Source organism: Odontomachus brunneus, unplaced genomic scaffold (assembly GCF_010583005.1).
Source record: "Odontomachus brunneus isolate Ranch 3 - 2012 unplaced genomic scaffold, Obru_v1 Obru_scaffold_014, whole genome shotgun sequence".
Taxonomy (NCBI): domain Eukaryota; kingdom Metazoa; phylum Arthropoda; class Insecta; order Hymenoptera; family Formicidae; genus Odontomachus; species Odontomachus brunneus.
The window spans coordinates 779,123-800,703 of record NW_022639464.1 but is presented as its reverse complement, the minus strand read 5'-3'; the positions used below and the strand labels follow the sequence as shown (position 1 = coordinate 800,703).

The 21,581-nt window shown below is 36.4% G+C and overlaps 2 protein-coding genes across 8 annotated transcripts in view; one reads left to right on the top strand and one right to left on the bottom strand.

Moving 5' to 3' along the window:
* Nucleotides 1-189: 189 nt before the first annotated feature.
* Nucleotides 190-5,870, top strand: LOC116841194 (uncharacterized protein KIAA2013 homolog). Its single transcript, XM_032808845.1, has 7 exons — nucleotides 190-718; nucleotides 2,499-2,973; nucleotides 3,039-3,276; nucleotides 3,352-3,590; nucleotides 3,670-3,897; nucleotides 4,041-4,315; nucleotides 5,046-5,870. Exons 1-7 carry the CDS (start codon nucleotides 538-540, stop codon nucleotides 5,231-5,233), a joined length of 1,824 nt encoding a protein of 607 aa, XP_032664736.1. The 5' UTR covers nucleotides 190-537; the 3' UTR covers nucleotides 5,234-5,870.
* Nucleotides 5,807-21,581, bottom strand: part of LOC116841187 (metabotropic glutamate receptor 8-like) — a 232,768-nt gene continuing 216,993 nt past the window's right edge. For 6 of the 7 annotated variants that reach the window (XM_032808828.1, XM_032808827.1, XM_032808829.1 and 3 more), the window contains exons 16-18: nucleotides 20,454-20,604; nucleotides 20,038-20,369; nucleotides 5,807-19,810 (exon numbers count right to left, since the gene is read on the bottom strand). In XM_032808828.1, coding sequence (XP_032664719.1) covers nucleotides 19,655-19,810; nucleotides 20,038-20,369; nucleotides 20,454-20,604 — 639 coding nt within the window. In that variant the 3' untranslated portion in view covers nucleotides 5,807-19,654. The remainder of the gene's footprint in view (nucleotides 19,811-20,037; nucleotides 20,370-20,453; nucleotides 20,605-21,581) is intronic. The other variant, XR_004377516.1, reaches the window with a different exon arrangement.

The window sequence follows — 21,581 nt, the reverse complement described above, 5'->3', positions numbered from 1 at the left end:
TATTTTCGAGGCGCCATCTAACATAGTGCGCTTTTACTACGTTCATTAGGCGCATTTTCGCGGTGGTAACAATAGATAAAATGCGCCTAACGAACGTAGTAAAGGTGCACTTTGTTAGATGGCGTCTCGAAAATGCGCCTAGCTCTGGCCACTAAAATTACGCTGGTGGCCGCTCTCAGGCTTCTCTCTGCTAAAATGAAGCCGGTGGCAGCTCTCAGGCTTCTCTCTGGTGAAAGTCAGTGAAAGTCGCCTCTGGTGACAGCTGATGTCGTGCAGGCCGGTATTGACATTTGCATAGTGTTTGCGATGTGTGTGATGTGTCCGGCCATTTCGCGTTCGTGTACGACTGTACACGCAGTTGTCAAGTCAAGAACGATGTTGTCGTAGGGGCGAGAGAGGATTTCACGGGCGACTCGTGCGACTTCTTCCTCGACTGTCTGTGAGGTTATGATCACCGCCGTCTCAACGTCAAGACCAGCATTACCGTTAACGCTCCGGTAATTTCCAAAATTTCTACGGTGCGCGAACGCTCCCGCGATGAGAACCGGTGGCATGCTGGACGGCCGTGAGTTCGGCAAGCGTGTGCGCCGTCTCCTGGACGGCAATTATTCCTACCGTAAGATCCTGCTGTTCGTCTTGATCTGCGGCGGCCTGCTGCTGTACTTCGGTCCACCTGTCGCGCAATGGCTTTTCTCCACCGTCAGGGAACCTATCGAAGGTGATAACTTCTAACCGGCTTGCAACTTTTGAGTGATGTAATTTCCTGACAGACTATGTCTTATATTAAAGAATGCAAGTATTACAATTTACTGTCTTGTCGGAGACATTTAAACACTTCTGGATTGGGAATATAGTTATATAAACAAAATATTTTTTAAAACGTTTTAAGACTTATAAATATTAAAATCTCTTTTTTAATAACATTAAAAGCAAGAAAATGCATGCTAAACATTCTTGCGAAATACGTCGAGATAAAAAGATATATCCACAAAATGACACTTGCAATTGATTAAGCATACCTTTAAAATATTCCAAACACTTTTGCTTCAAGAATCAATAAATAACGTGACATGCAACCATCTTTTCTAACTTAAATTCCTCATTATTCTGATTAATTTTACGATTATTTATTGATTGTTAGGACGAAAAGAAAGTGTATGCAATATTTTAGAGGTGTACTTAATCGATTGCAAATGTCATTTTATGGATACATCACTTTTATCTTGATGTATTTTGCAAAAATTTTTAGTGTACGTTTTTTCGTTTCTAACATCATTAAAAAAGAGATGACGCGAGTACCGAGGAATTTTAATAATATGTGGTCTATTCTTTTCAGCTGCACTGCTGAACTGGTGCAATAAATTAGAGTGAGAAAACATATACTTGTCTCACTTTAACTTACTGCACCAGTTCAGCAGTGCAGCTGAAAAGAACAGACCAAGAGAATAATGTGATAGATACGTAATGTTATTCAGCTATTGCTTTTATGTTAAAATAAAAATTGAGGTATTTATTATACATTTATTATTACACTGAAGTTGTTAACATTACATATAGAATAATTGATGGAGTATTTTGACTTCTTCACAATCTTCTTGTTGTCACCATTTCTGTTTAATCTCATTTTGGTTTGGAATAAAAATCTTTCTTGACTTTTAATTATTTTCTAATTATTTTTAAAGTAGAACATACTGAAGAAGTAATAGAAGAGATCGATAATATTGTGATTAATTATTTTATGATTTACTTTGGATATCCAAAAAGAGTTCTTTTGACTTGTTATCTAAATCAATGCTATAAAAGCAGTATATAAACTATTATTTGAGATTTTAGTTGTTTAACATTTATTAAGTTTATATTTTATTCTGTGTTCATTTACTAGTTTTTCTTGTACTAATTATAAAAGGCAAATAAGTAATAATTATGATATATCTTACAGTAGGAAATTATAAATTTGGAAGAATTATAAAAATAGTTGTAATTTGTTTATAATTCGTATATTGTTTATAAAAATATGTTGTAACTTGTTTATAAAATAAAACAATATAAAATGTCTTTATTTCACAAATTGCATTCTTAGCATATTCAGAAGCTTTCATTGATGAGTAATGAGAAACAGAGTTTTAAAATATTAGCATTGCATAGAGACAAAATTGTGTTGAAAATTCAAAGGATTGTCTCCAGACTTTCTAGTGTCAATTCATTAATAGTTAAATTTTTGATAATTAATTTATTGAATAAATAAAGCTTTTTAATAAATTTAATTTAATTATACTTTGTAGTTATTATATTCTATGATGAAAATTATCATGAAAATATACATATATAGCACAAAAGATATATAATATAACAATCTTCTTTTCTAGAAAGATATTTTTGCTATTTCTTATAGATCTGTTATAGGACTATGTAAGATACATTTAAGGAAAATTCTCGAATATTTTATAGGATTAAAAGTTTCTGTTACATTTGATATTAATACATATATATTTCTACAGCATTTGAAGATCACTGCATAAATGAGAGACTAGCCAGTTTTTACTTCGATGCGGCCGAATATAATGTGAATATTCTTCATAACCCACCTAAAGAGAATGAACATCCTTACCTGCCATATATTGGAAACGGTGTTTTTGGCGTTCCCATTTCTCCCGAAGGTTGGCTGTACATTAAACACGGAAGAGCTCTCTTGCTGCCAGTACAATGGCAACCATTGATCACTCATCCTATATCTAAGGATATGTCCTCGTATCGAGAAGCGACCGTCGTTCATTTTACAAACGGAATTGTTTACAAGTACCAGTGCCTTAGAGAGGGATATCATATAGACTCTCAATATTATGCTCACAGAGGTCTCGAAGGAATCTTAGTACAGAATATAAAACTGGCTAATCCATTTCTACTTTCCCAAGAGGTGCCGTTGAAGCCGCAGGAATCCACTCATTGGAGTAATTCTCATGTAGAACCGATCAAGTAAGTAGCAGCATTATTATAAAATTAGGTAAAACATTATCGTTCATTACGTTTTTCAACGTCAGGATTCAAATCGATGGATTTAATCACGAGTACACTTTCGTGTCTGGATTCGTACCGTTACCCAGTTCGAATAAGATAGTAGTGGTATCGATTATTTACAAAGTGCCGCCTGAAAGGGTACAGGTGAAAGCGCGCAGTTCCATCAAGCTCGAGTTCTTGACGAGTATACAGTACAGCGAGCCAATTTCATCCGAGCAATATCACGTGGAACGCGATGCGACCAAGAAAAGAGCAATCGACGTAAGGAAACGCGCGATCAAATGTTCTTTGCGTGGTAAAAATACATGCCCTTTAGAATGCATTCATTATTTACAGTTGTTGAAGAAGGCAATCGTGCAACAGCAACGAGGCTTGAGAGAGGAGCATGTGAATCTTTGGCAGAATTATTGGTACACGAGTCTGCGAATAAGCGATTCCAAAGCCGAGGGCGCCATCAACGGCCACAAAATCAACTCTACTATGTATTATGTACTGTCCCAAGTGTCGCGGAGTACTCAGGATGTGGAGAAGAACGTTGTCATGAACGAGGGATGTTATCGAGGTCATCATACCTTGTAAGTAGTATGTGATAAAGATTAAGTCGTTGTCTTTGAGTAATTCGCTCGCTACAAGCATCGTGGCTTCTTCGCTCAGGGATGCTACTCGCTTGTGGAAGGATACCACATCCATCGACGCTGTGAACGAGATAGTTGAAGCATGGTTGATAACGTTGGAAAAGCAAGGTTGTCATCATCTGGTGACTGGTGGCCCCGCAGCTGTACAGCAAGCCATCGTGTTGAGTCTCGGTGGTTTCAGATTCAGTAATCAACATCTCGAGTTTAATATTGATCCTCAGTATCTTCATCGCGATTACTTGTTCAGGTACAATTCGCTATTATTATATTACATTACTAGTATTTCACAAGAGTATTATTGATGTTATTGTTGTATTACCTTCTGTTGCGTTAAGCACACCTTTATTTTTATTGTCGACAGATTAATTTATCATTTGAAATGTATTTCAGACGTATAAGTTACGGCAATTTGACGCATCTGAATATATCTGTAACAGTCGGCGAGGATAATCGCGCAATATTAGGGGTAGCGTTAGATAAGAGCGATAGTGTATATTTCGGATGCGACGCCGGCTGTCTGGACGCTCCAGTCCCTCTTGGCCAAACCTATACGAATTTCCCCGTGAAGTTGACGAAACCGTTAACAGCGATACTCTACATAACGTCCGATCATCAGCATATGCAAGAACTTCGCAACGCTCTGCATGTGCACGAGGTGGACGATGGTACGTATGAAAATACAACATATTCAAACACTTTCGTGTTTTCTAAGAAAATAAAATAAAATTTAATATTTCTATATTCTAGAATAATAGGTAAAATCGATATTGAAAGAAAAAAGAAATAAAAATCTTTGCTATTGAAAGAAAAAAGAAATAAAAATCTTAAAATTCTGCATTTTGCAGATTCATTGATACACCAGTGTGCAAAAATTAATATTACCAATTGATTTTTCTCATCATTCTGCGTAGAAAAATATTTAGGTGAGGTTGTCGGAAAGAAAATAGTTTACGAGATATTTCATATCTTGTGTGTACTGAAAAGTATCAGAATAAAATGGAACATATCTCAGAAAGTGTTTATTTCTCGGTAATTTTATTTTTATACGCAGAATCAAAGAAATTGATTTGCATTAGAAAAATCATATGATTCTATTAATAAATTTTAAAATAGCCTTGAAATCTTCTATATATCTCCGTACACGAAAGAATTATCGTCACTATGTTACTTCTTTTTGGAAACCATAAAACTTTGGTAGACGCTATTTTCCTATATTATTTGAAATAACAGAAATATCTCAAGATAGTAATAATTATTGCCTCATCCTCTTTATATAATCATACATATGTATGTATATTATTGATTTATTATTAAATATAATCAATTTTCTTTAACACGGAGATTTGTACGTTCAATATATTGAGGTATATTACACATATTTTCTGTTCTTTTCAGCGCCAGCGCACGACCATCAGGTGATGGCTCTGCACAAACACGGACATCAGCTGGGCGGTTTGCCCACGTTGTTTTGGGTTAGCATATGTTTTCTGATAATTGTGTTCCACCTGTTTCTATTTAAGCTAATTCTCACCGAGTATTATGGTCATCAGGATCGGCAGCGAGTCCGATATAATAAACCGTGATAGACTGTACGTAATTTTCCTATTGCTGCGATATGTACATATGTATATTGTTGCGATGTGTACATATATATTTTTCGAACTCACCGTGTGTTTATCAAGGCTAATTGTTCTTAAACGATTCGCGATATGGTGTGTATGCGCATATACCGGTCTTATCGCGCAAATCATATTTTTATATAGCGTTAACCGAGTAACTGATATATACTATTTCGCGATTGTAAGTTATTTTTCTATGCGACTACATGGCTGAAGATCGGGGTTTTCGGGGAGTCGGGGAGTCGAGGTTTCATTCCCGCCGCTGAAAGTGGTCATCTATCTACCAGTTTGTTGATACACTCTACTTTCTATATAAGGTTCGTGTACATAAAGCTTAAGATGACGTTCACATTTAACGCCGTGTGATCGTGACCACGACTGAAACCGTTTATTTTTACCAATATAACGTTATTCGCGAGATAAACCGTTCAATAACTTTCATAAAAAGAAAGAGAAGTGTTGTTAATGCTGATCAGCTGTATTTAATGCTGAACGCGCGACAGGATTATCGAGCCAGAGGAAGAGAATCCATTATGATAATTTGTCGACAACATTTATTATAGAATATGTTAAACGTATAATAAATTATACTACAACGTAATTGAACGCGTACATAATCGATAACAACGCAGAATGGATATCCACTAGAGATCTACGCACGCCAAGTGATATTCAGTTAATTGCGAGATAATAAATGCGACTGAATATTCTGGAACGTTCGCGAATGGTCGCCATGATGATCATCGAAGACGAATAACGGTGATGGGTACAATCAATCCTCACTTGACCGGAATTTTATGATTACAATCGTGGGTTTATGACAGAAAATTGAAGAATTGATTACTTTTCTACAAGTGCGCGCGTAAAACATATTGGCAACTGTTATTTTTCTGAGAGCTTTTGAATAACTTAAGTAGTATAGTAAATGTTACTCGGAGGACAGATCTTTTGCGCCTGCATGACGTAGCTGACGCATAAACTCGAGCCTGCGAGATTTTGTTCCGCCGAGCACCTCACTGTTCCCAACAGCCAGCTGATCGAAGTCTAAGAAGGCGTGTATTGTGTGAAATTTTGTTTGTTTCGGTAAGTATTGTCTTATTTGATTAAATTAGACGAGGAACTTGGTTACACGTATCATTAATTGAATCAAGTTCGCCGTGTAGGGTAATAAATAGATTTTGTTTGTGGACTGCTATACTTTTTGATATTTTAAAATTCTTACATTGCTGACAAGCTTTTGTGTAACCATTAATACTCATATATAAAGTCTGTTTATTAAAAAATAAGCACCTGTTGAATTAAGTTGATAGAAAAACTAAATAACTATTCTCGTGTATAATAGATTGCGACATGTAGTTAAACAAAGTATGTACAGAAAAATAACGTACAGAATAATGAAAAATAATGTAAAGAAAAATAATGTACAGAAATAACTAAAAATAATATAATAAACAGAAGAGGCCCCTGTTTTGCGTTGACAGTTCTTGAAGTCCTGTTAATATGCAAAATGATGACATTAAATTGTTTTGTTTTTCTTGTTGTTCATCCAATTGGGAGATGGCCAATAAAGGACCTACCCAAATGGTGTGTGTAACAAGTAACACAATTTTCCTTATTTTCAGATGTTTGATACAAAATGCAGAAGAATTGAGGAAAACGCAGGACACTCCAGCAGCCAAATAAAGTCAATATCGCGGGTCTAGGCCCGTGTTCGGCCTCGCCGCTGATCTCGTCGGCATATTATCGTGTTCAATTAATTATTAATATGAGCCAACGCAATTATCGTGTTTAATTAGCAATTAATATGAACAAATTCAAATGGAGACCATTTAATTGATAATTGATGATTTTAATAAATTCAATCGTCAATTGAGCCGTCTTTAATTGAAATCGTTGGAATCAATTGTTGATTAGACATTCTTCGATTGATTTTGCTCGAATCAATCGTCAATCAGTTGAATTAAAACATATCTAATGAGATCAATTATTCAATTGAGCAAAATTTATTTAATTGTTCTCTTGTTAAATGTAACAAATTAAAGGATACTTGTTGCCAGGATTGTGAGTAATTAATTACCTTTTTAATTAATTATCGTGTTTATATAATTTGTAATTAATATGAGCCTATTCAACTAAAGACTGTTTAATTGATTTCAACAAATTTAGTTGAAAACCGTTCGATTGACGATTGATTTCAACAAATTCAATGAAACATTCTTCGGTTGATTTTGCTTAAATCAATCGTTAATTAGTTGAAAAAATATATTTGTTTAGATCAGTGAAATTGAGAAAAAATCAATAAAATATTTTCACAACTCTGCTTGTTATATTTTGAGGTGAAAACTGTTCTTCGACTCTAACCCAAAGATATTTCATGAATGAAAGGAACAAGTATTTGTCTGGCACGTTTGCATTCATAATGCCAGTAAGCGAGGATTGAATGATGATAGCGGACTTTCTTAGAGGAATCTGTCACTTGACAGCTCAGACCGTATGGCGACTTTGCGGGAAAATAAGCGAAAACGGTCATGTGAAGGATTCCTGTACACATTCGACAGACGGGCGACAAAACGGCGTGTTACATATCGCGGTGACGCGCTTTTTCTTTAATTTAAGTTCCTTCATTAATTGACGCATGTTATTCGCGCCGCGTCAACGAGACGCGCGAGACGCTTTATAAAAGAACTGCACGAAGAACTGTCGCGTTCGTCTGCGACGCACGGTCACGTTGATCGTCCTCGTTATCAGTCTAAAGTTCATTTAATCTATTCGACGCGACACTTAACGATACGTAGTGAGATCGTATTGACGAGCTTGATATCGTTGGTTACTCTTTACGATCGGTGATGTGACTTCTTCCACTCTTTAGCCCGGAAGTGGATAGGCGGCGAACTTGGGACGCGCCTGTGTATGTATATGTGTGTGACGTGAAATACCGGTGGGAAATAGTACAGGTAAATAAACACAATTAGGCCATCAAAAAAACTAACGGCGGATTCGATGAATGAACTCGGGGACTTTAGCGAACGAGAGGTAAGTAACGAGGCAAGTGTATGGATTTTTCACAACTAAATTGAGTTTTTCCTCGAGCAAGTATCGCGGAATAGAGGATACACATGCGTTTTGGCCGCGAGGGAAGCCAAGATTGCATCGGTTCGCCCCTACACGGAGAGAATTTTATAGTAAAAATTATTATGAGATTTTTCAATCTCTCTAGAAATAAATCGATCTTCTGCAGCTATTCACATTATTCCTTTATTTTCTATTTATATATTTTAGGAACTGAAATATAAACTGAAATAATAATGTTCTATTTATATATTTCAGGAACTGAAATGTACCATTAAAATACTTGCTATGTTTTTAGCGAAATTTACCATGTTCCTTAGCGAGATAAACCTTACTGACAGTTTATTCCTGGACTACTAAAAACATAATAAAATTGAAGAGTTTATACAAAAAAAGACTATAATATTCTCTCTGTAGGATATTTTACGGTATTGATTTACGCTCTCGGTACTGTAATTTCTCTTACGAGGAACGCGTGTACACAGAAAAATACATTCTACATTCAAATAAATATTTCAAGTATTTTGCACTGTTTCAAGTATTTTGTAAGTCGATATATCCGCGAACAGAATAAAATATGTCAACAAAATGATATTTGTAATCAATCGAGCAGACCGTGTGTGTCCAAATACTTTCCTTTTATTTATAATCAATAAATAGCCGTAAAATTAACGGGACAAAATCTTGAGAAAAGATAGATTCAAAAGAATAATTGCACGTCACATCAATTTTACGGTTATTTATTGGTCGTTCGAGCAAAAGGAAAATGTTCGAAGGAAAATGTTATTTTATAAGTGTCTGATTGCAAGTGTTATTTTATGGATATATTTTTTTATTTCAACATATTTTGCAAGAATTTTCAGTGTGTGTATTCTCGTTTCTGACGTCGTCAATCAAGAATTTTGCAGTAAGGATTCAGAAGTCTTAAAGATATCCTATTTTACTTAGACATCTTTTATACATCTTGAGATATCCTTTAGAAGTTTGTTTTGTCTGGAATAAATTCATCGCAAGCATCAAATTGATTCAAAACACATTCTGAATCCTGAATGTAGCATTTCAATCAAGAATATTAAATTAAAAGAAAAACCCGTGCGTGACGCGAATAGCTTTTACTACATATAAAAACGAACTAATTTTTTCTTTCATGAAATTTCATAATACTCTTGTAAAGAGAATAATAAATTCTTCTTTTAAATAAATAAATAAATTCTTTTTAAATAAATAAATAAATTCTTCTAATAAATTCTTCTTGCATATGACGATGAGCTTTTCTAAAATTTGCGATGGGAACATTGTAAGACTATTATCAAGAAAATATTTTTTGTTGAAAGTAACTATTATATAAAGGAAGGAAAGTAAACCGAGTAATCGCTTTTCTTAGCGATAGAATGATATTTCTCTATGTGTGTGTGTGTGCCGAGCTCGCGACGTGTTATTCTTTGCATGAGCGGTGCAACAGGCAGGCGATACCTCTTTCACGGTCGAAACGATCTGATATCGAATTAGCGGCACGCAAATATTAAAAGAAGGGCAACACAACGAGGCGTGATCTTTCTTAAAGTTCACGGGGTCGCCGTGGTAAAGCTCGTGGACATGCTCACAGGTCTCACGTTTCCTATCACGACAATGTTATTTACATGGAAAATAATACGTCGCGCCGAAAAACGAGAAATATATTGTACAATTCCGATGAATTATCCTATTTAATTGCCGCGGCATTAACGTTTCCTTTTGAGAATCCTAGTCCTTTGTGCAAGTCGCGAGGTCCATTAACAGAGAAGTAGCTTAGAGCGCGTAACATTTAGCATTAAATATAATTATAGATATAAAAAAGTAATCCTACGAAGCTTAAGTGAGATTACATTCGTGGAATTCGAAAGGAACCAGCTTTGACTGCTTAGACTTATGTAATTCAAATCTCATTCATGAGGATACAGACGGCTATGATAGCCGTTGCCTCCGCACACACTTAATACCGCGCACTACGTATATATGTATATAAAGGATATTTCGCGATTGTAACTGAACACTTAACTGGCTAATAAAGCTCGAAACACACGGTAAGTCCGCGAACTAATCACTATTTTCGAGATATTCTATCTGCTTATATCTTTTTATGTATGTACGCGGCATAAGATCTCCTAAGGACATTCTAAGGACGTTCTGAAGACGAAGAAATGTCCTCAAGACTTCTTCAGGATGTACTTTGGATGTCCCATGGACATCTGTGCTGTTAGGGTAGATATATGTCCGTATAGCACAAAAATATTAGAGCGATATCAATTAAATTTAAGAAGCTTTTGATTGTGTTGATGAACATTAATACAAGGTTTTCCTGATTGATTCGAGGTTGCTTTCCCTAGCAGCACAATGCATTGAGTCAGTATTGAATCCATAACAGCTAAACGTTAGCCAATATGTGCTGCTCGGGTTTTGGTTAAATTCATATTATTTCACTATATAACTACCTTACTATCTAAAGTTGACATAGTGGTATTAATGTACTGCTGCTCTCTGCACGATAGACAATATTATTACAACATTGCACAAAAAAAATTAACTTACTGAGATATCATAGCAACATTTCCATGCAAAAATTTAATTTACTGAGATATTATAGCAATATTTCAGTAATAATAATATTGACTTTAGTGCTGTATAGGTAAGATATTTTTCACATATATTGTATTTATATTTTCGTTTCGACCTAGTGATAATCGATTTTGCTGTCATTAGGATTACGAACTTAATAAGCAAAATGTTAACAGACAGGTTGACAGCAGATTCGATTAGAATACCACAGCAGATTCATATCTTGCTTAAAAAATTAGGTAAAATTACATTAAAAAAACTCTATGAAACTGAATCATGTATTTGATCAAATGTAATAAAATTACATAGAAAGATATATGCATTCAAATAAATATTTAATCGCTTAATATCTTATCTTATAATTTAATATATCATAAAAATATATCATTAAAATTACATATTAATATGAATTACGATATGAAACGAAAGAAATTGATAATTCTTTTATATGAATTGAAATTTCCGGTAGAAATGTTCAAAGTCACATAATTTAATTTTAATAAAACTTGGAAACATTTTATCATTTTTGTTGGTCTTTTTTTAAAAGGGTAGCCGTGTTCTTTCGACTGAACCTGCTGGCATAACTTGACAGTAGATGTGACGGAAACCATTTTTGCGATTTTTGCAGTATATTTAAATATATTTAGATATATTCAGATGTTAAATATTTTAGATGTTTAAATTATATGAATAAAGCGGCATTTTAACGTTAGGTCAGACATGTTAGGTCAGAGTCAGGTTGAATGCTGGCAAACGCTGAACCCGCACGCTGCACACTGGCGCACTCTGTACAGTTCGCGCGCGAATGAGATTGACGACCGCGTGGTCGGGCGACCACGTGCTCGTCAGCTGACACAGCGTTGGAGTGGGGACAAGGCCGCGTTCCAGTCACCTTATATGGCGCGTGCCTTACATGGCGTGTTGGAACGCGGACCTGCCCTACTCCCGTAGTACATCAGCTGTTCGCCCACTGCGCGTCCTCATTCATGCCGCTGTCGCGCGGCGCTCAGCAGGCGCCATTTAAAGCTTCACTTCGGCTGAACGGATCGAAAGCGCGGCTCGATATGGTGATCGATGTCTTCGCTTTTCGGGTGTGTAGCGACTTGAAACGGAAACTCACTTGAAAACGAAGACTTTGGCGCTTCCAATAGGTAAAGAAAGGCTCTTTTTCAAAATAAGAATTGTTAGCATTAGATTATTATGATAAAAGGTATGGAGAATCTTCAGATTTAAATGAAAATTAATTTGCGATAAAAATTGAAAAGTATAACTTGAATTAGTAATATAAATCGTGAATCTTTTGTTTTTATGAAATGCAATTTAAAAAAAGAAATTATAAGATGTTTCTGAGAATAATGAGAATTAATGTGTGTGTGATGCTTTTGCTTGATTTTGATGTTTTTAAGAATTTAGCGATATTGTGCGAAAAGCAGGAAATATTAAAAATACAAATACACTCGTGAAATGAAAGAAATAGATATCTCGAGAATGATATTATATAGTTTGTAGTTGATTATTCAAACCTTCTTAGTCTGTCATTGCGATTTCTATTAGCCAGTTAAATTCTCGTCTATAATACCGAAACATTCTATATATATCGTATTATATATTACGTATCTATAATCTTCTCTTATTTACAAAACGTATTCGCACTTATCGTATATCGACTTAACGCGCTTCGAGAGACGACGATTCTCTCCCGCTTGCCCTTAATCCTACGGAATACGATCCATAATTGTATTTATATCCGTTAGAGTTTCACACACTTGTGCTAACATCGATTTGGCACTGTAATATAAAACTTTGTTTAAAATTGAGACTGCTTTGCGTCAAGAACGTTGTTTACGCGATAAACCGAGTACTCTCGTCACACACCGCTGACATTTCATATATATTTATCATATATATGTATATATATTTATTCTCTTCTTCCTCTTTTTCGATCTTCTAGCTAATATCGATTTTAAACATGTAGATAGATATATATATATGTGTGTGTATATATATATGTATCAAACTAATAATCACATTCGTCACTAAACGAGTACGAGTGAAACTCTGCTATCGATTGCACCGCACAGCGGTATATCGCTTCAATTGATTTAATCGTCCTAAGATACGCGTTTAATGTATCTAGAGCACATCCCCACCGCAAACGCAAGTGCGGACCGATATTACATAATGGAATTAACGCACCTCCGCGTCTCAATGAATACCAGCGGCTCTAGGAGAGTCTCGTCCGCGAGACGCAGATCAACGAATTCGCACGATGTCGTTCTCATTAGGTATCGTTCTTGCATCTTCTTGTTTTTCTTTTTTTCTTTTTTTTTTTTTCACGACGTCCTACACTTCTCGAGGAGGCGGATTGCCCGTGACACGAGAAGACGACGAGAAGATATGATTCGACCCGACACAATCGGACAGGAGCTTCAACTAGGGCGAAGAATTATTAGAATTACGTCTATCCATCCGGAGATTTAGAATGAGAAATCGCAAGGACGCGCGCTTAAATTAACGAGACGTTAATTATTGTTAAACCCACGCGGGAGGATCTCCCCTGCGCGGGCGGACTTAGACTAGCGCTGCTTATATGTACAGAGTCATCGGTGTTTCGTTCGTTAGTCGGTTTATTATCGCAGGCAGTTGTATATTTATGAAATTATTCAAGCCTCCCTTGCGCCGAGTTCAGTGTACAGGATGTCCCATTTTGATTTCACACCTCAAAGAACAAGATATTATGGAAAAAAATGTGTCAGATAGAAATTGTGTGTCTTCAAAGGGGAAAACGGGTGGCAATATTCTTGAACTTAAATCTGAAATGATCTTGAAAGGATCTGTCAACGTCATTCCAAAACTAAGTAAATATTACCATCTTCTTTCCCCCTTGAAACCTTAGAACTTTTCTTTGACGCACTTCTGTTTGTTTCTGTAATGTCTTGTTTCTGAGATATTTGGGATTAACAGTTAAAATAGAACATCCTGTATATGCAATTTCGTCGCATATCCGGCGAACAGTATTAACAATCGTCTGTGCATCCTACTACTCGGTGTTATATTGAGTCGAATAACGATATTACTCGCTGATAATATCCCTTTATCTGCAAACGTGAAAGTGTACTCGTATTTAAAGTATTATATTAAATGAGAGATAAGAAATAAATAAATAAATAAATAAATAAATAAATAAATAAATATGTGTGTGTGTGTGTGTGTGTGTGTTAGAATAAATCGTAATAACACGAGTTTACATTTATAAAAACGAATTTATAAGTTGCAAATTAATATACGTATAATAAATATATAACTATGATCGTAAATTAATTTCTTCAGCAAAATAGAAAATTGCATGAATTGTGAGACTTTTGTTGTCTGATAAATTCGAATTGATCAGACAATCAGAGTCTTATAATTCGTATGACAGATTTGGCTTATATACATTGAGAAAATCGAAGTCTCAGTTTTTTTTCTCTAAGCTCGAGGCTTTTTATCGTTACTCGACTTAATCACGAGAACATCGATACACCATTACGAAAAGTTAGCTCACAAGATGCTAGGCACATAAGTACACACGTATAACAGCTATTAATACATGCACGCCTCGTCGCTTTATATTTCAACACTCCATAAACTTTGTACAATTATTAATTAAGGGGTATCTCACTCTGACGAAGCAAGATATTCCGCGATCACTTAAACGTAATTATATTATAACTGTATATTTACAAACTCTTGATCATACACATTGGATGCCTCGTTAATTAAATTATTTTAATCAATAAGAAATATCTCTTTCTCTCTCTCTCTTTCACTCTCTCTCTTTCTCCTCTACTTTTAATCTTAACAGAGCAGAAACTGAAATACGATTTCTTCCTGAATGTATACTATAAACCGAATAGAAGTTTGAATATATCTCATAAAAAGCCGAACTCGTCGCTCTTGTCTTTTTTCGATTTATTGTATGATGATATTAATGGTTAAAAGAGACAACGTCACTTTATAAACGACGAGCTCTTGCTGAAGTTTTAACGAAAATCAATATATTGCATTTCCCCAAGAACGACATCATCCACCGTGTATACACCTTCACAATTTTGCATACTTTTCCAAGGAGCAAAACAGGAAATTTCAGTCTCGTCCTTGTCAAGAGAAGAAAAGAAGTTAAAAAAAAGTTCTCTTCTTCTCTATAAGACGGCTGTATCCAAACTTTTCCTCGGCGATATAAGCTTCTTACGTTTACGTTTCTTTTTTTTTTTCTTATCACAACGTCCGTTCCAAATAATACGAACAAAATAACGAAGAAACAACACGGTAAATAAATAATAACTGTGTCTTAGGCGTATCTTATGTACAGCGCGCGACGTAACCACACGTAAATCGCGTTAATAAGACATTCGTCTCCTTCGGTATATCCTCCGGAAAACGATAATAACAGCTCTACGACACGAGTCTGTGGATTCCGTCGACGCTCGCGCTGCAAACGCGATAGCTATAACAACATTAATACAATAACTACCGCCGAAACGCTTCGTCGAGTCTTTCTTACCTAGCAATTCTTATCGTGCTGCAAGTAAAATCGTTTTGATTTTGGCTTGTGTTTGTACAGGAATGTCGTGGGGTCGGTGCGATCTTTCCCCTCTCCTCTTTCGCGAAACACAGTAAAAGTATTTGAGTCGCTCAAGAAGTGCGGTGAAATTTCTGAGCTTCGAGCTTGATTTTATCACGTTCAACAAAGGTCAACAGCTGTTCACATCAATCAAGCAATCGCCGTCGTTGTCTGCGATCCTTCAGCAACGGTGGATTAACTCGGTTAATAAATAATCTGTTACCGTGGTCAAATTTGACCAGAAAAATTGAACCAGACTTTCTGAACGACTCGGTATAATTAATAATTATTAGGCGTACTCGATGTAGCGATTGCTCGTGCATATTAGAAATCGATTCGTCGTTGTCTTAATCTATACATATCCCGGGTTGAATTTGAGCAGCGTTCAGGATGTATTGCCCGTATAATCGCTGCAAAAATAACTAAAAATTAGAAATACGCTAAAATTTCTATTTTCCATATAAAAACGTATGATATATATATACGTAAAATGCAGTTGAACAACAATATATTTCTGCTCTAACATCACATTTTTATAGTTAATTTATTTTGTTTTATATTATTTTTGACTCTTGAACTTTTATCTCTACATCATAGTGAAACTTTGAAAACATAATTTTGAAATATAATTTTGAATACTTACATGTATATGTACAGAGAAGTATTTGTTATCATTTTTCTTTAATTATCTTTTCCTTCATTGAAGATACCGACACTATATTTGCTATTTCAAAATAGCACAGTTTGAAATATTTCCAGAATGATGTCAAATGACGTATTATTGGTGTTAGAGACATCATTGACGCGTGATTAAAACGTTATTTGACGTTTAAATCATGTTATAACTAATATAATGTATAATGTATAATATAATGTATAAACGATGTTTATGCTGGACTTGTAATTAGCGTTCAAATTTTTGACAAAAGTTATAACAAACTTTTGACCCAAACTCTGAATCAACGTCAAATGTGATTATTTTAAGATGCAATATAGAGCAATCCCTAATTCCTTCAGATGTTTCTTATATTATCTTTCCCAGACAGCACACGATATTTACAAAATATTTTAGAAATATAGATATTAAATAATTTATAAATATATATATTCTAATGTCCGAGATTTTCAGATATGAAAAAGATTACGATAAATATTTAAAAATATTTATGAAAAATATTTATCCTAAATCTTCCATAAATTATAAACTTTTTCATAAAAGTATTTATGAAAAATGTTTTTCATAAATATTTTTAAATATTTATTATAATCCTTTTTATACTTGAAAATCTTGGACATTTGAATGTATTTATAAAATATTTAATATCTATATTTCTAAAATATTTTGTAAATATTGTGCGCTGTTCTGGGTTATGATATGGGCAATACATCCTCAAAGGTGTGCTCGTTTTTGCGGGGATCTATCGTGTTCTATGTAGTTCGACATTATTGTTTATACTTAAAGTTACGTAATGAAGTGTCTGCGTTGAGAACGAAACGGGACAGAGCGTGGCATAAGTTTGTCGTTGGTTTGTACTTTTCTCATAATTGTAACTTCAACTCTGCGCGGCTTCCACGTTTACGCGGTCAGCCGAATTGTCGCTTTGAATTTAAATTAAAGACAAAAACCACACCACACGACGACGTAGAGATGGAAGATCTTTAAGGACGACAGGAGCACCGCAACCAAATTCCTGTTTTTGTTAAATATTTGGCAACTGGCATTCCTAATATGTAATCGCTGCTTTACTATTAATTATTAGTATTTTCGTCTCTATTACGCCAACTACGACTGAGATTACTCACTATTACTAACAACCGCATCCGCAACCGAGCGATAGAATGCGAAATTACTCGGTTAATTTGATTATCGAATTTTAATGATCTCCGTGTCTATTCTCTAGCACATTTATGTCCGTTCATATATTAATTAAACGTATGTACACAGCATTCCAGTATCACACGGTGAAAATTTTTAAAACATTCTGATGGTAGTAATAATTCATCAACAATATACTCTTTAAATGTATGTCATTTAATTATGGAAATTATACTAAAAATAAAAGAACTTATTATTTGTTTGAAAAAAATAAAAAAATAAAAGAACTTATTATTTATTTGAAAAACAAAGATAAACTAGATGTTAAATTTTTAATATCGTAATAATACGATAAAATTTATATGCAGATAACATGTGGGAGTGAAATCGACCCCAGAGCAGTCTTTCATTCTAAATGAACGAATGTTGCTGAATGAACGATGAGAAATTGATTGTTAAATAATCACGAAAAATCGACTGATTTTATAAAAAAATAGAAGAAAAAATAAATACTCGTAAAAGATACAATTTTATGTATAAAACTGTAAACTATAAAGTTTTATGTATAATCAAGCGAGTGTAATTATTGTATTTTGCGTCCATTGTTGGCACGCTGTGATGTCTGAAATATCAATCCAATCCGATTGATCTGGAATTAAACCAACATTCATAGCGTTATTAGTATATGTATATATGTATGTGCTGAAAAAAGGCCTTTGCGGCTCGCATGAGGGATATGAATGAATCAAAAACTCACCCGTGACGCTGGAACTTTCTGAATACCGATGGGAGCGTTCTTGCGTCAACCAACAAAGCCGATGGTTTCAGTTATGAACAACTATATAAAATCGTAGTCTGTGCAACCACCATTTTTTTGCGGGCGATCTGGCGCTTCGCGGTCGTCCGATAGTATTTCCGCGTGTCGCCACAACCCGTGCACTCGAGAAAATTATTTCGTTAGTATTAACGAGACTTCATCAGGGTTACTCGTGTTATTAAAAATTTATACTAAATGTATTAATATATTACTTTAATGAGATGTTAATCAGAGTCGCTTTGTTGTTGTTACGAGATGTAATTTGGAAATCCTGTAATATAGTTTTAATACTTTACCCTCCCCAAATGTATTTTTAATCAGCCGGTTTCTGGAGAGGAAAATTAACAAGAAAATATAATTTATAATATCTTAATATAAAATTCCAAAATTATTGATGAAATTTAGCGAGTCAATTAGAAGAGTTTCGACAAGTAAAGAGCTTCACGAAAGTGAAGTGAAAATTTTTATTTTAGACTAGAATTTATAATTTTAATATTCTCTTTCTTTCTCTAGATCTGATAGTCGGAAAGTGTGAGAGATTGTGACAAATAATATAGTTTTTCATGAAATGAAAATATTCACGAATTGTTCAAAGATCTAACACATTTACCTGAAGAAAACAAGACGATTCAAAGATATTGCGTACTGTACAGTTGATCGAATTTTTCTCGAGACTTTTAACTTAGATTCATCTTGTTTAATTTGAAATCACATGATTCGATTAGAAATCGCGACGTTGAAATATCATTTGATCCTTGCAAATAGTGTCGGATATGAAAGATCAATAAGGATCTTGAGATACAATGCTAAAACTCTATAGGCAATTGTACTTTGTTAATGTTACATATTTAATTCATTTTTAAACAATTATTTCTTTGAACCTCAATATGTATAGACTCAACTCATATAAATCATTGAGATAATAGAGAATATTAAATAAATCTTAAGCAAATCTTAGATAGCACAATTTACTATAAAGGTCTTAAAGACATCCTATTTCTTTTAGATGTCTTTTGGACGTCTTTGAGATTTCTTCTAGTAATTTGTGTTGTTTGAAAAGTCCTTCTTTCTCAACCAAGCGACAGTAAAGAATCGTTTTAGTTAAAAGAATCCATAGAGAAAGCCCACACAGTATTATGTCTCGAGATCTTCAAACTGATCCCTCGAATTCGACGGAATTTGCAGGGTCGACGTAGGGTGAAACTGTTGACTCGGGACCTCCCGGGTATCTCTCGATGTGACATCGTCGCACGCACGGCATTACGTAGAGCCACGCGAGTGCAGAGGGCTGAGCAAGGCTCAAATCACACTCACACTCACTCACACCTCGCGGGAAGATACAAAACGTCCGGCTCTTATAAAACGCTGACGCTAAGAGTGCGGCGAGAACGGCTTTCTCTCTCTTTATCTCGTTGGGCCGCGAGCTCCAAGGTGAACGCCCACGGGAGCCCGTCGCGACTCCCCGAGGTGACCGTCATCCGAACACTACGAGGAGAACTCGGAGAAGGTCGGTGAGTCGCAGTAACTGAGAATCTGCTCGTCGTTCGGGCACGACGCTTCCGTTTCCCTCGCGCGCGCCTCCATCTTCTCGGAGATGCTGCTGATCGGTCCGTTGCGATCGTCGCGCGTCGACTCGCCCGGCTCGAGAAGAAAGCAGAAGAGTATGCGGATTAGGATCGGCGATCGACCATAGATCATCTACATCACGCAATAGCTTGCTCTCTTTCTCTTTCTCTCTCTCTCTCTCTCTCTCTCTCTCTCTCTCTATCTCTCTATCTCTCTTGAGATAAAACGCCCGATTACACGCGGATGTCCTCCTAGAGAGGACGATCGGGATCGCGGCGTCAAAAGCGAGGAAAATCCGTCACCTGATGACGCCTGGAGTCGCGACGACGCGGCTCACCCTGACTCCTCTCATACAGGCACGCCAAGCTCAGCGGCGGACTGGCGGTGTCCGTGAGCTCCGGCAGCTCCTGAACAATCGACAGCTTGCGCTCCTCTTCGTCGTCATCGTTGCCGCCGCCGCGGCCGCCGTTGCCGTTGTGGCCGCCGCTGCCACCGTCACCACTGCCGCCTCCGCCGCCTCTGCCGCCGCCGCCGCCACCGCCGCCGTCGCCGCCACCGTCGTCGTCGTCGTCGCCGTCGCCGTTGTTGTTGATATACACCTCCACCTCGGTCTCGCGCATCTTCGCCCGATGCTCTGGACAGGGAGGGAGGTGTATGAGAGCGACCTAGCTAACGGAGGTCTCCTCGACCGACGGACTCGCCAGCGCCTGAGTCTCACCGTTCGCATGCTTCCGCTCGTCACGTCCCGCCCCGCGGGACATCGGGGGGCTGCTGCGCGAGCCCGAGGTCATGCTCTGCATCGTCTGGCTGCGGCCGCCGGCGAAACGCATGCTGTACGCCCCGCGATTGCTGCTCTGCATTCCGCTCGTCTGCGGAAGGGCCCGAATGGATCTTATAGCGTCCTCACTGCCGATAGCAAGGGTCTCGCGACTGCGAGTTTTTACAATGGTGGTGGTAGTGATGGTGGTAGTGATAGTGTGGTGATAGTGACGGCGGGGGGAAATCGCGACACCACCCTCGCGCGAGCGTGCGAACTACGACTGTGGCACGACGCCAGGATGAGAAGATGGTTCCACCTGCTGATGATCTCTCTCTTTCTCTCTCTCCCTCTCTCTCCCTCCCACCCTCTCATTCCTTCGGTTGGATGCGCTTCCGTTCAACACTTGTGCCTACTGGGGTGCGTTCGAAAACATCACGGGTGATGTTTTGAGATACAATGCTAAAACTCTATAGGCAATTGTACTTTGTTAATGTTACATTTTTAATTCATTTTTAAACACTTATTTCTTTGAACCTCAATATGTATAGATTCAACTCATATAAATCATTGAGATAATAGAGAATATTAAATAATTCTTAAGCAAATCTTAGATAGCACAATTTACTACAAAGCATCACCCGTGTGTATTTTGTCACACTCAGATCGTTCGAAAACCTCTAGTGGGCACACTGACCATGCGACCATGGCCGTTCGAAAACCGTACTCCGTGGACCACTCGTGTGACTTTTCTCCACTCTCTTTTGCGCGGTGTGAATCGGTGAAGATGGTGGAGAGTGCGCAAAGAGTGCAATACAGTATGAAATTACTAAATTATATATGGTTTTTTGTTCTTCGAAACATTCGTACAACCATTAGCCATCACGGTAAGATAAAAAATTTAAATACAGCAGTTAGCCAGATTTATTTCTATAGTGATGTATATTGTCAGAATATTGTCTTTAAATATAAATAAAGCTTATTAAGCTTTTTGTATTTTATAGGTTCTGAAATTTTCTTACGAGATACGAGGCACGTTAAAAGTCACGAATCAGTAACAATTTGTGAAAAAAAATGGAAAATTTAATC

Bases quoted from the DNA above. Each gene is read 5' to 3' on its own strand.
- LOC116841194 (XM_032808845.1), top strand. From the start codon at position 538: ATGAGAACCGGTGGCATGCTGGACGGCCGTGAGTTCGGCAAGCGTGTG. The intron at 3,277-3,351 runs GTAAGGAAACGC...CATTATTTACAG, and splicing joins CCAAGAAAAGAGCAATCGAC to TTGTTGAAGAAGGCAATCGT. The intron at 4,316-5,045 runs GTACGTATGAAA...TGTTCTTTTCAG, and splicing joins TGTGCACGAGGTGGACGATG to CGCCAGCGCACGACCATCAG.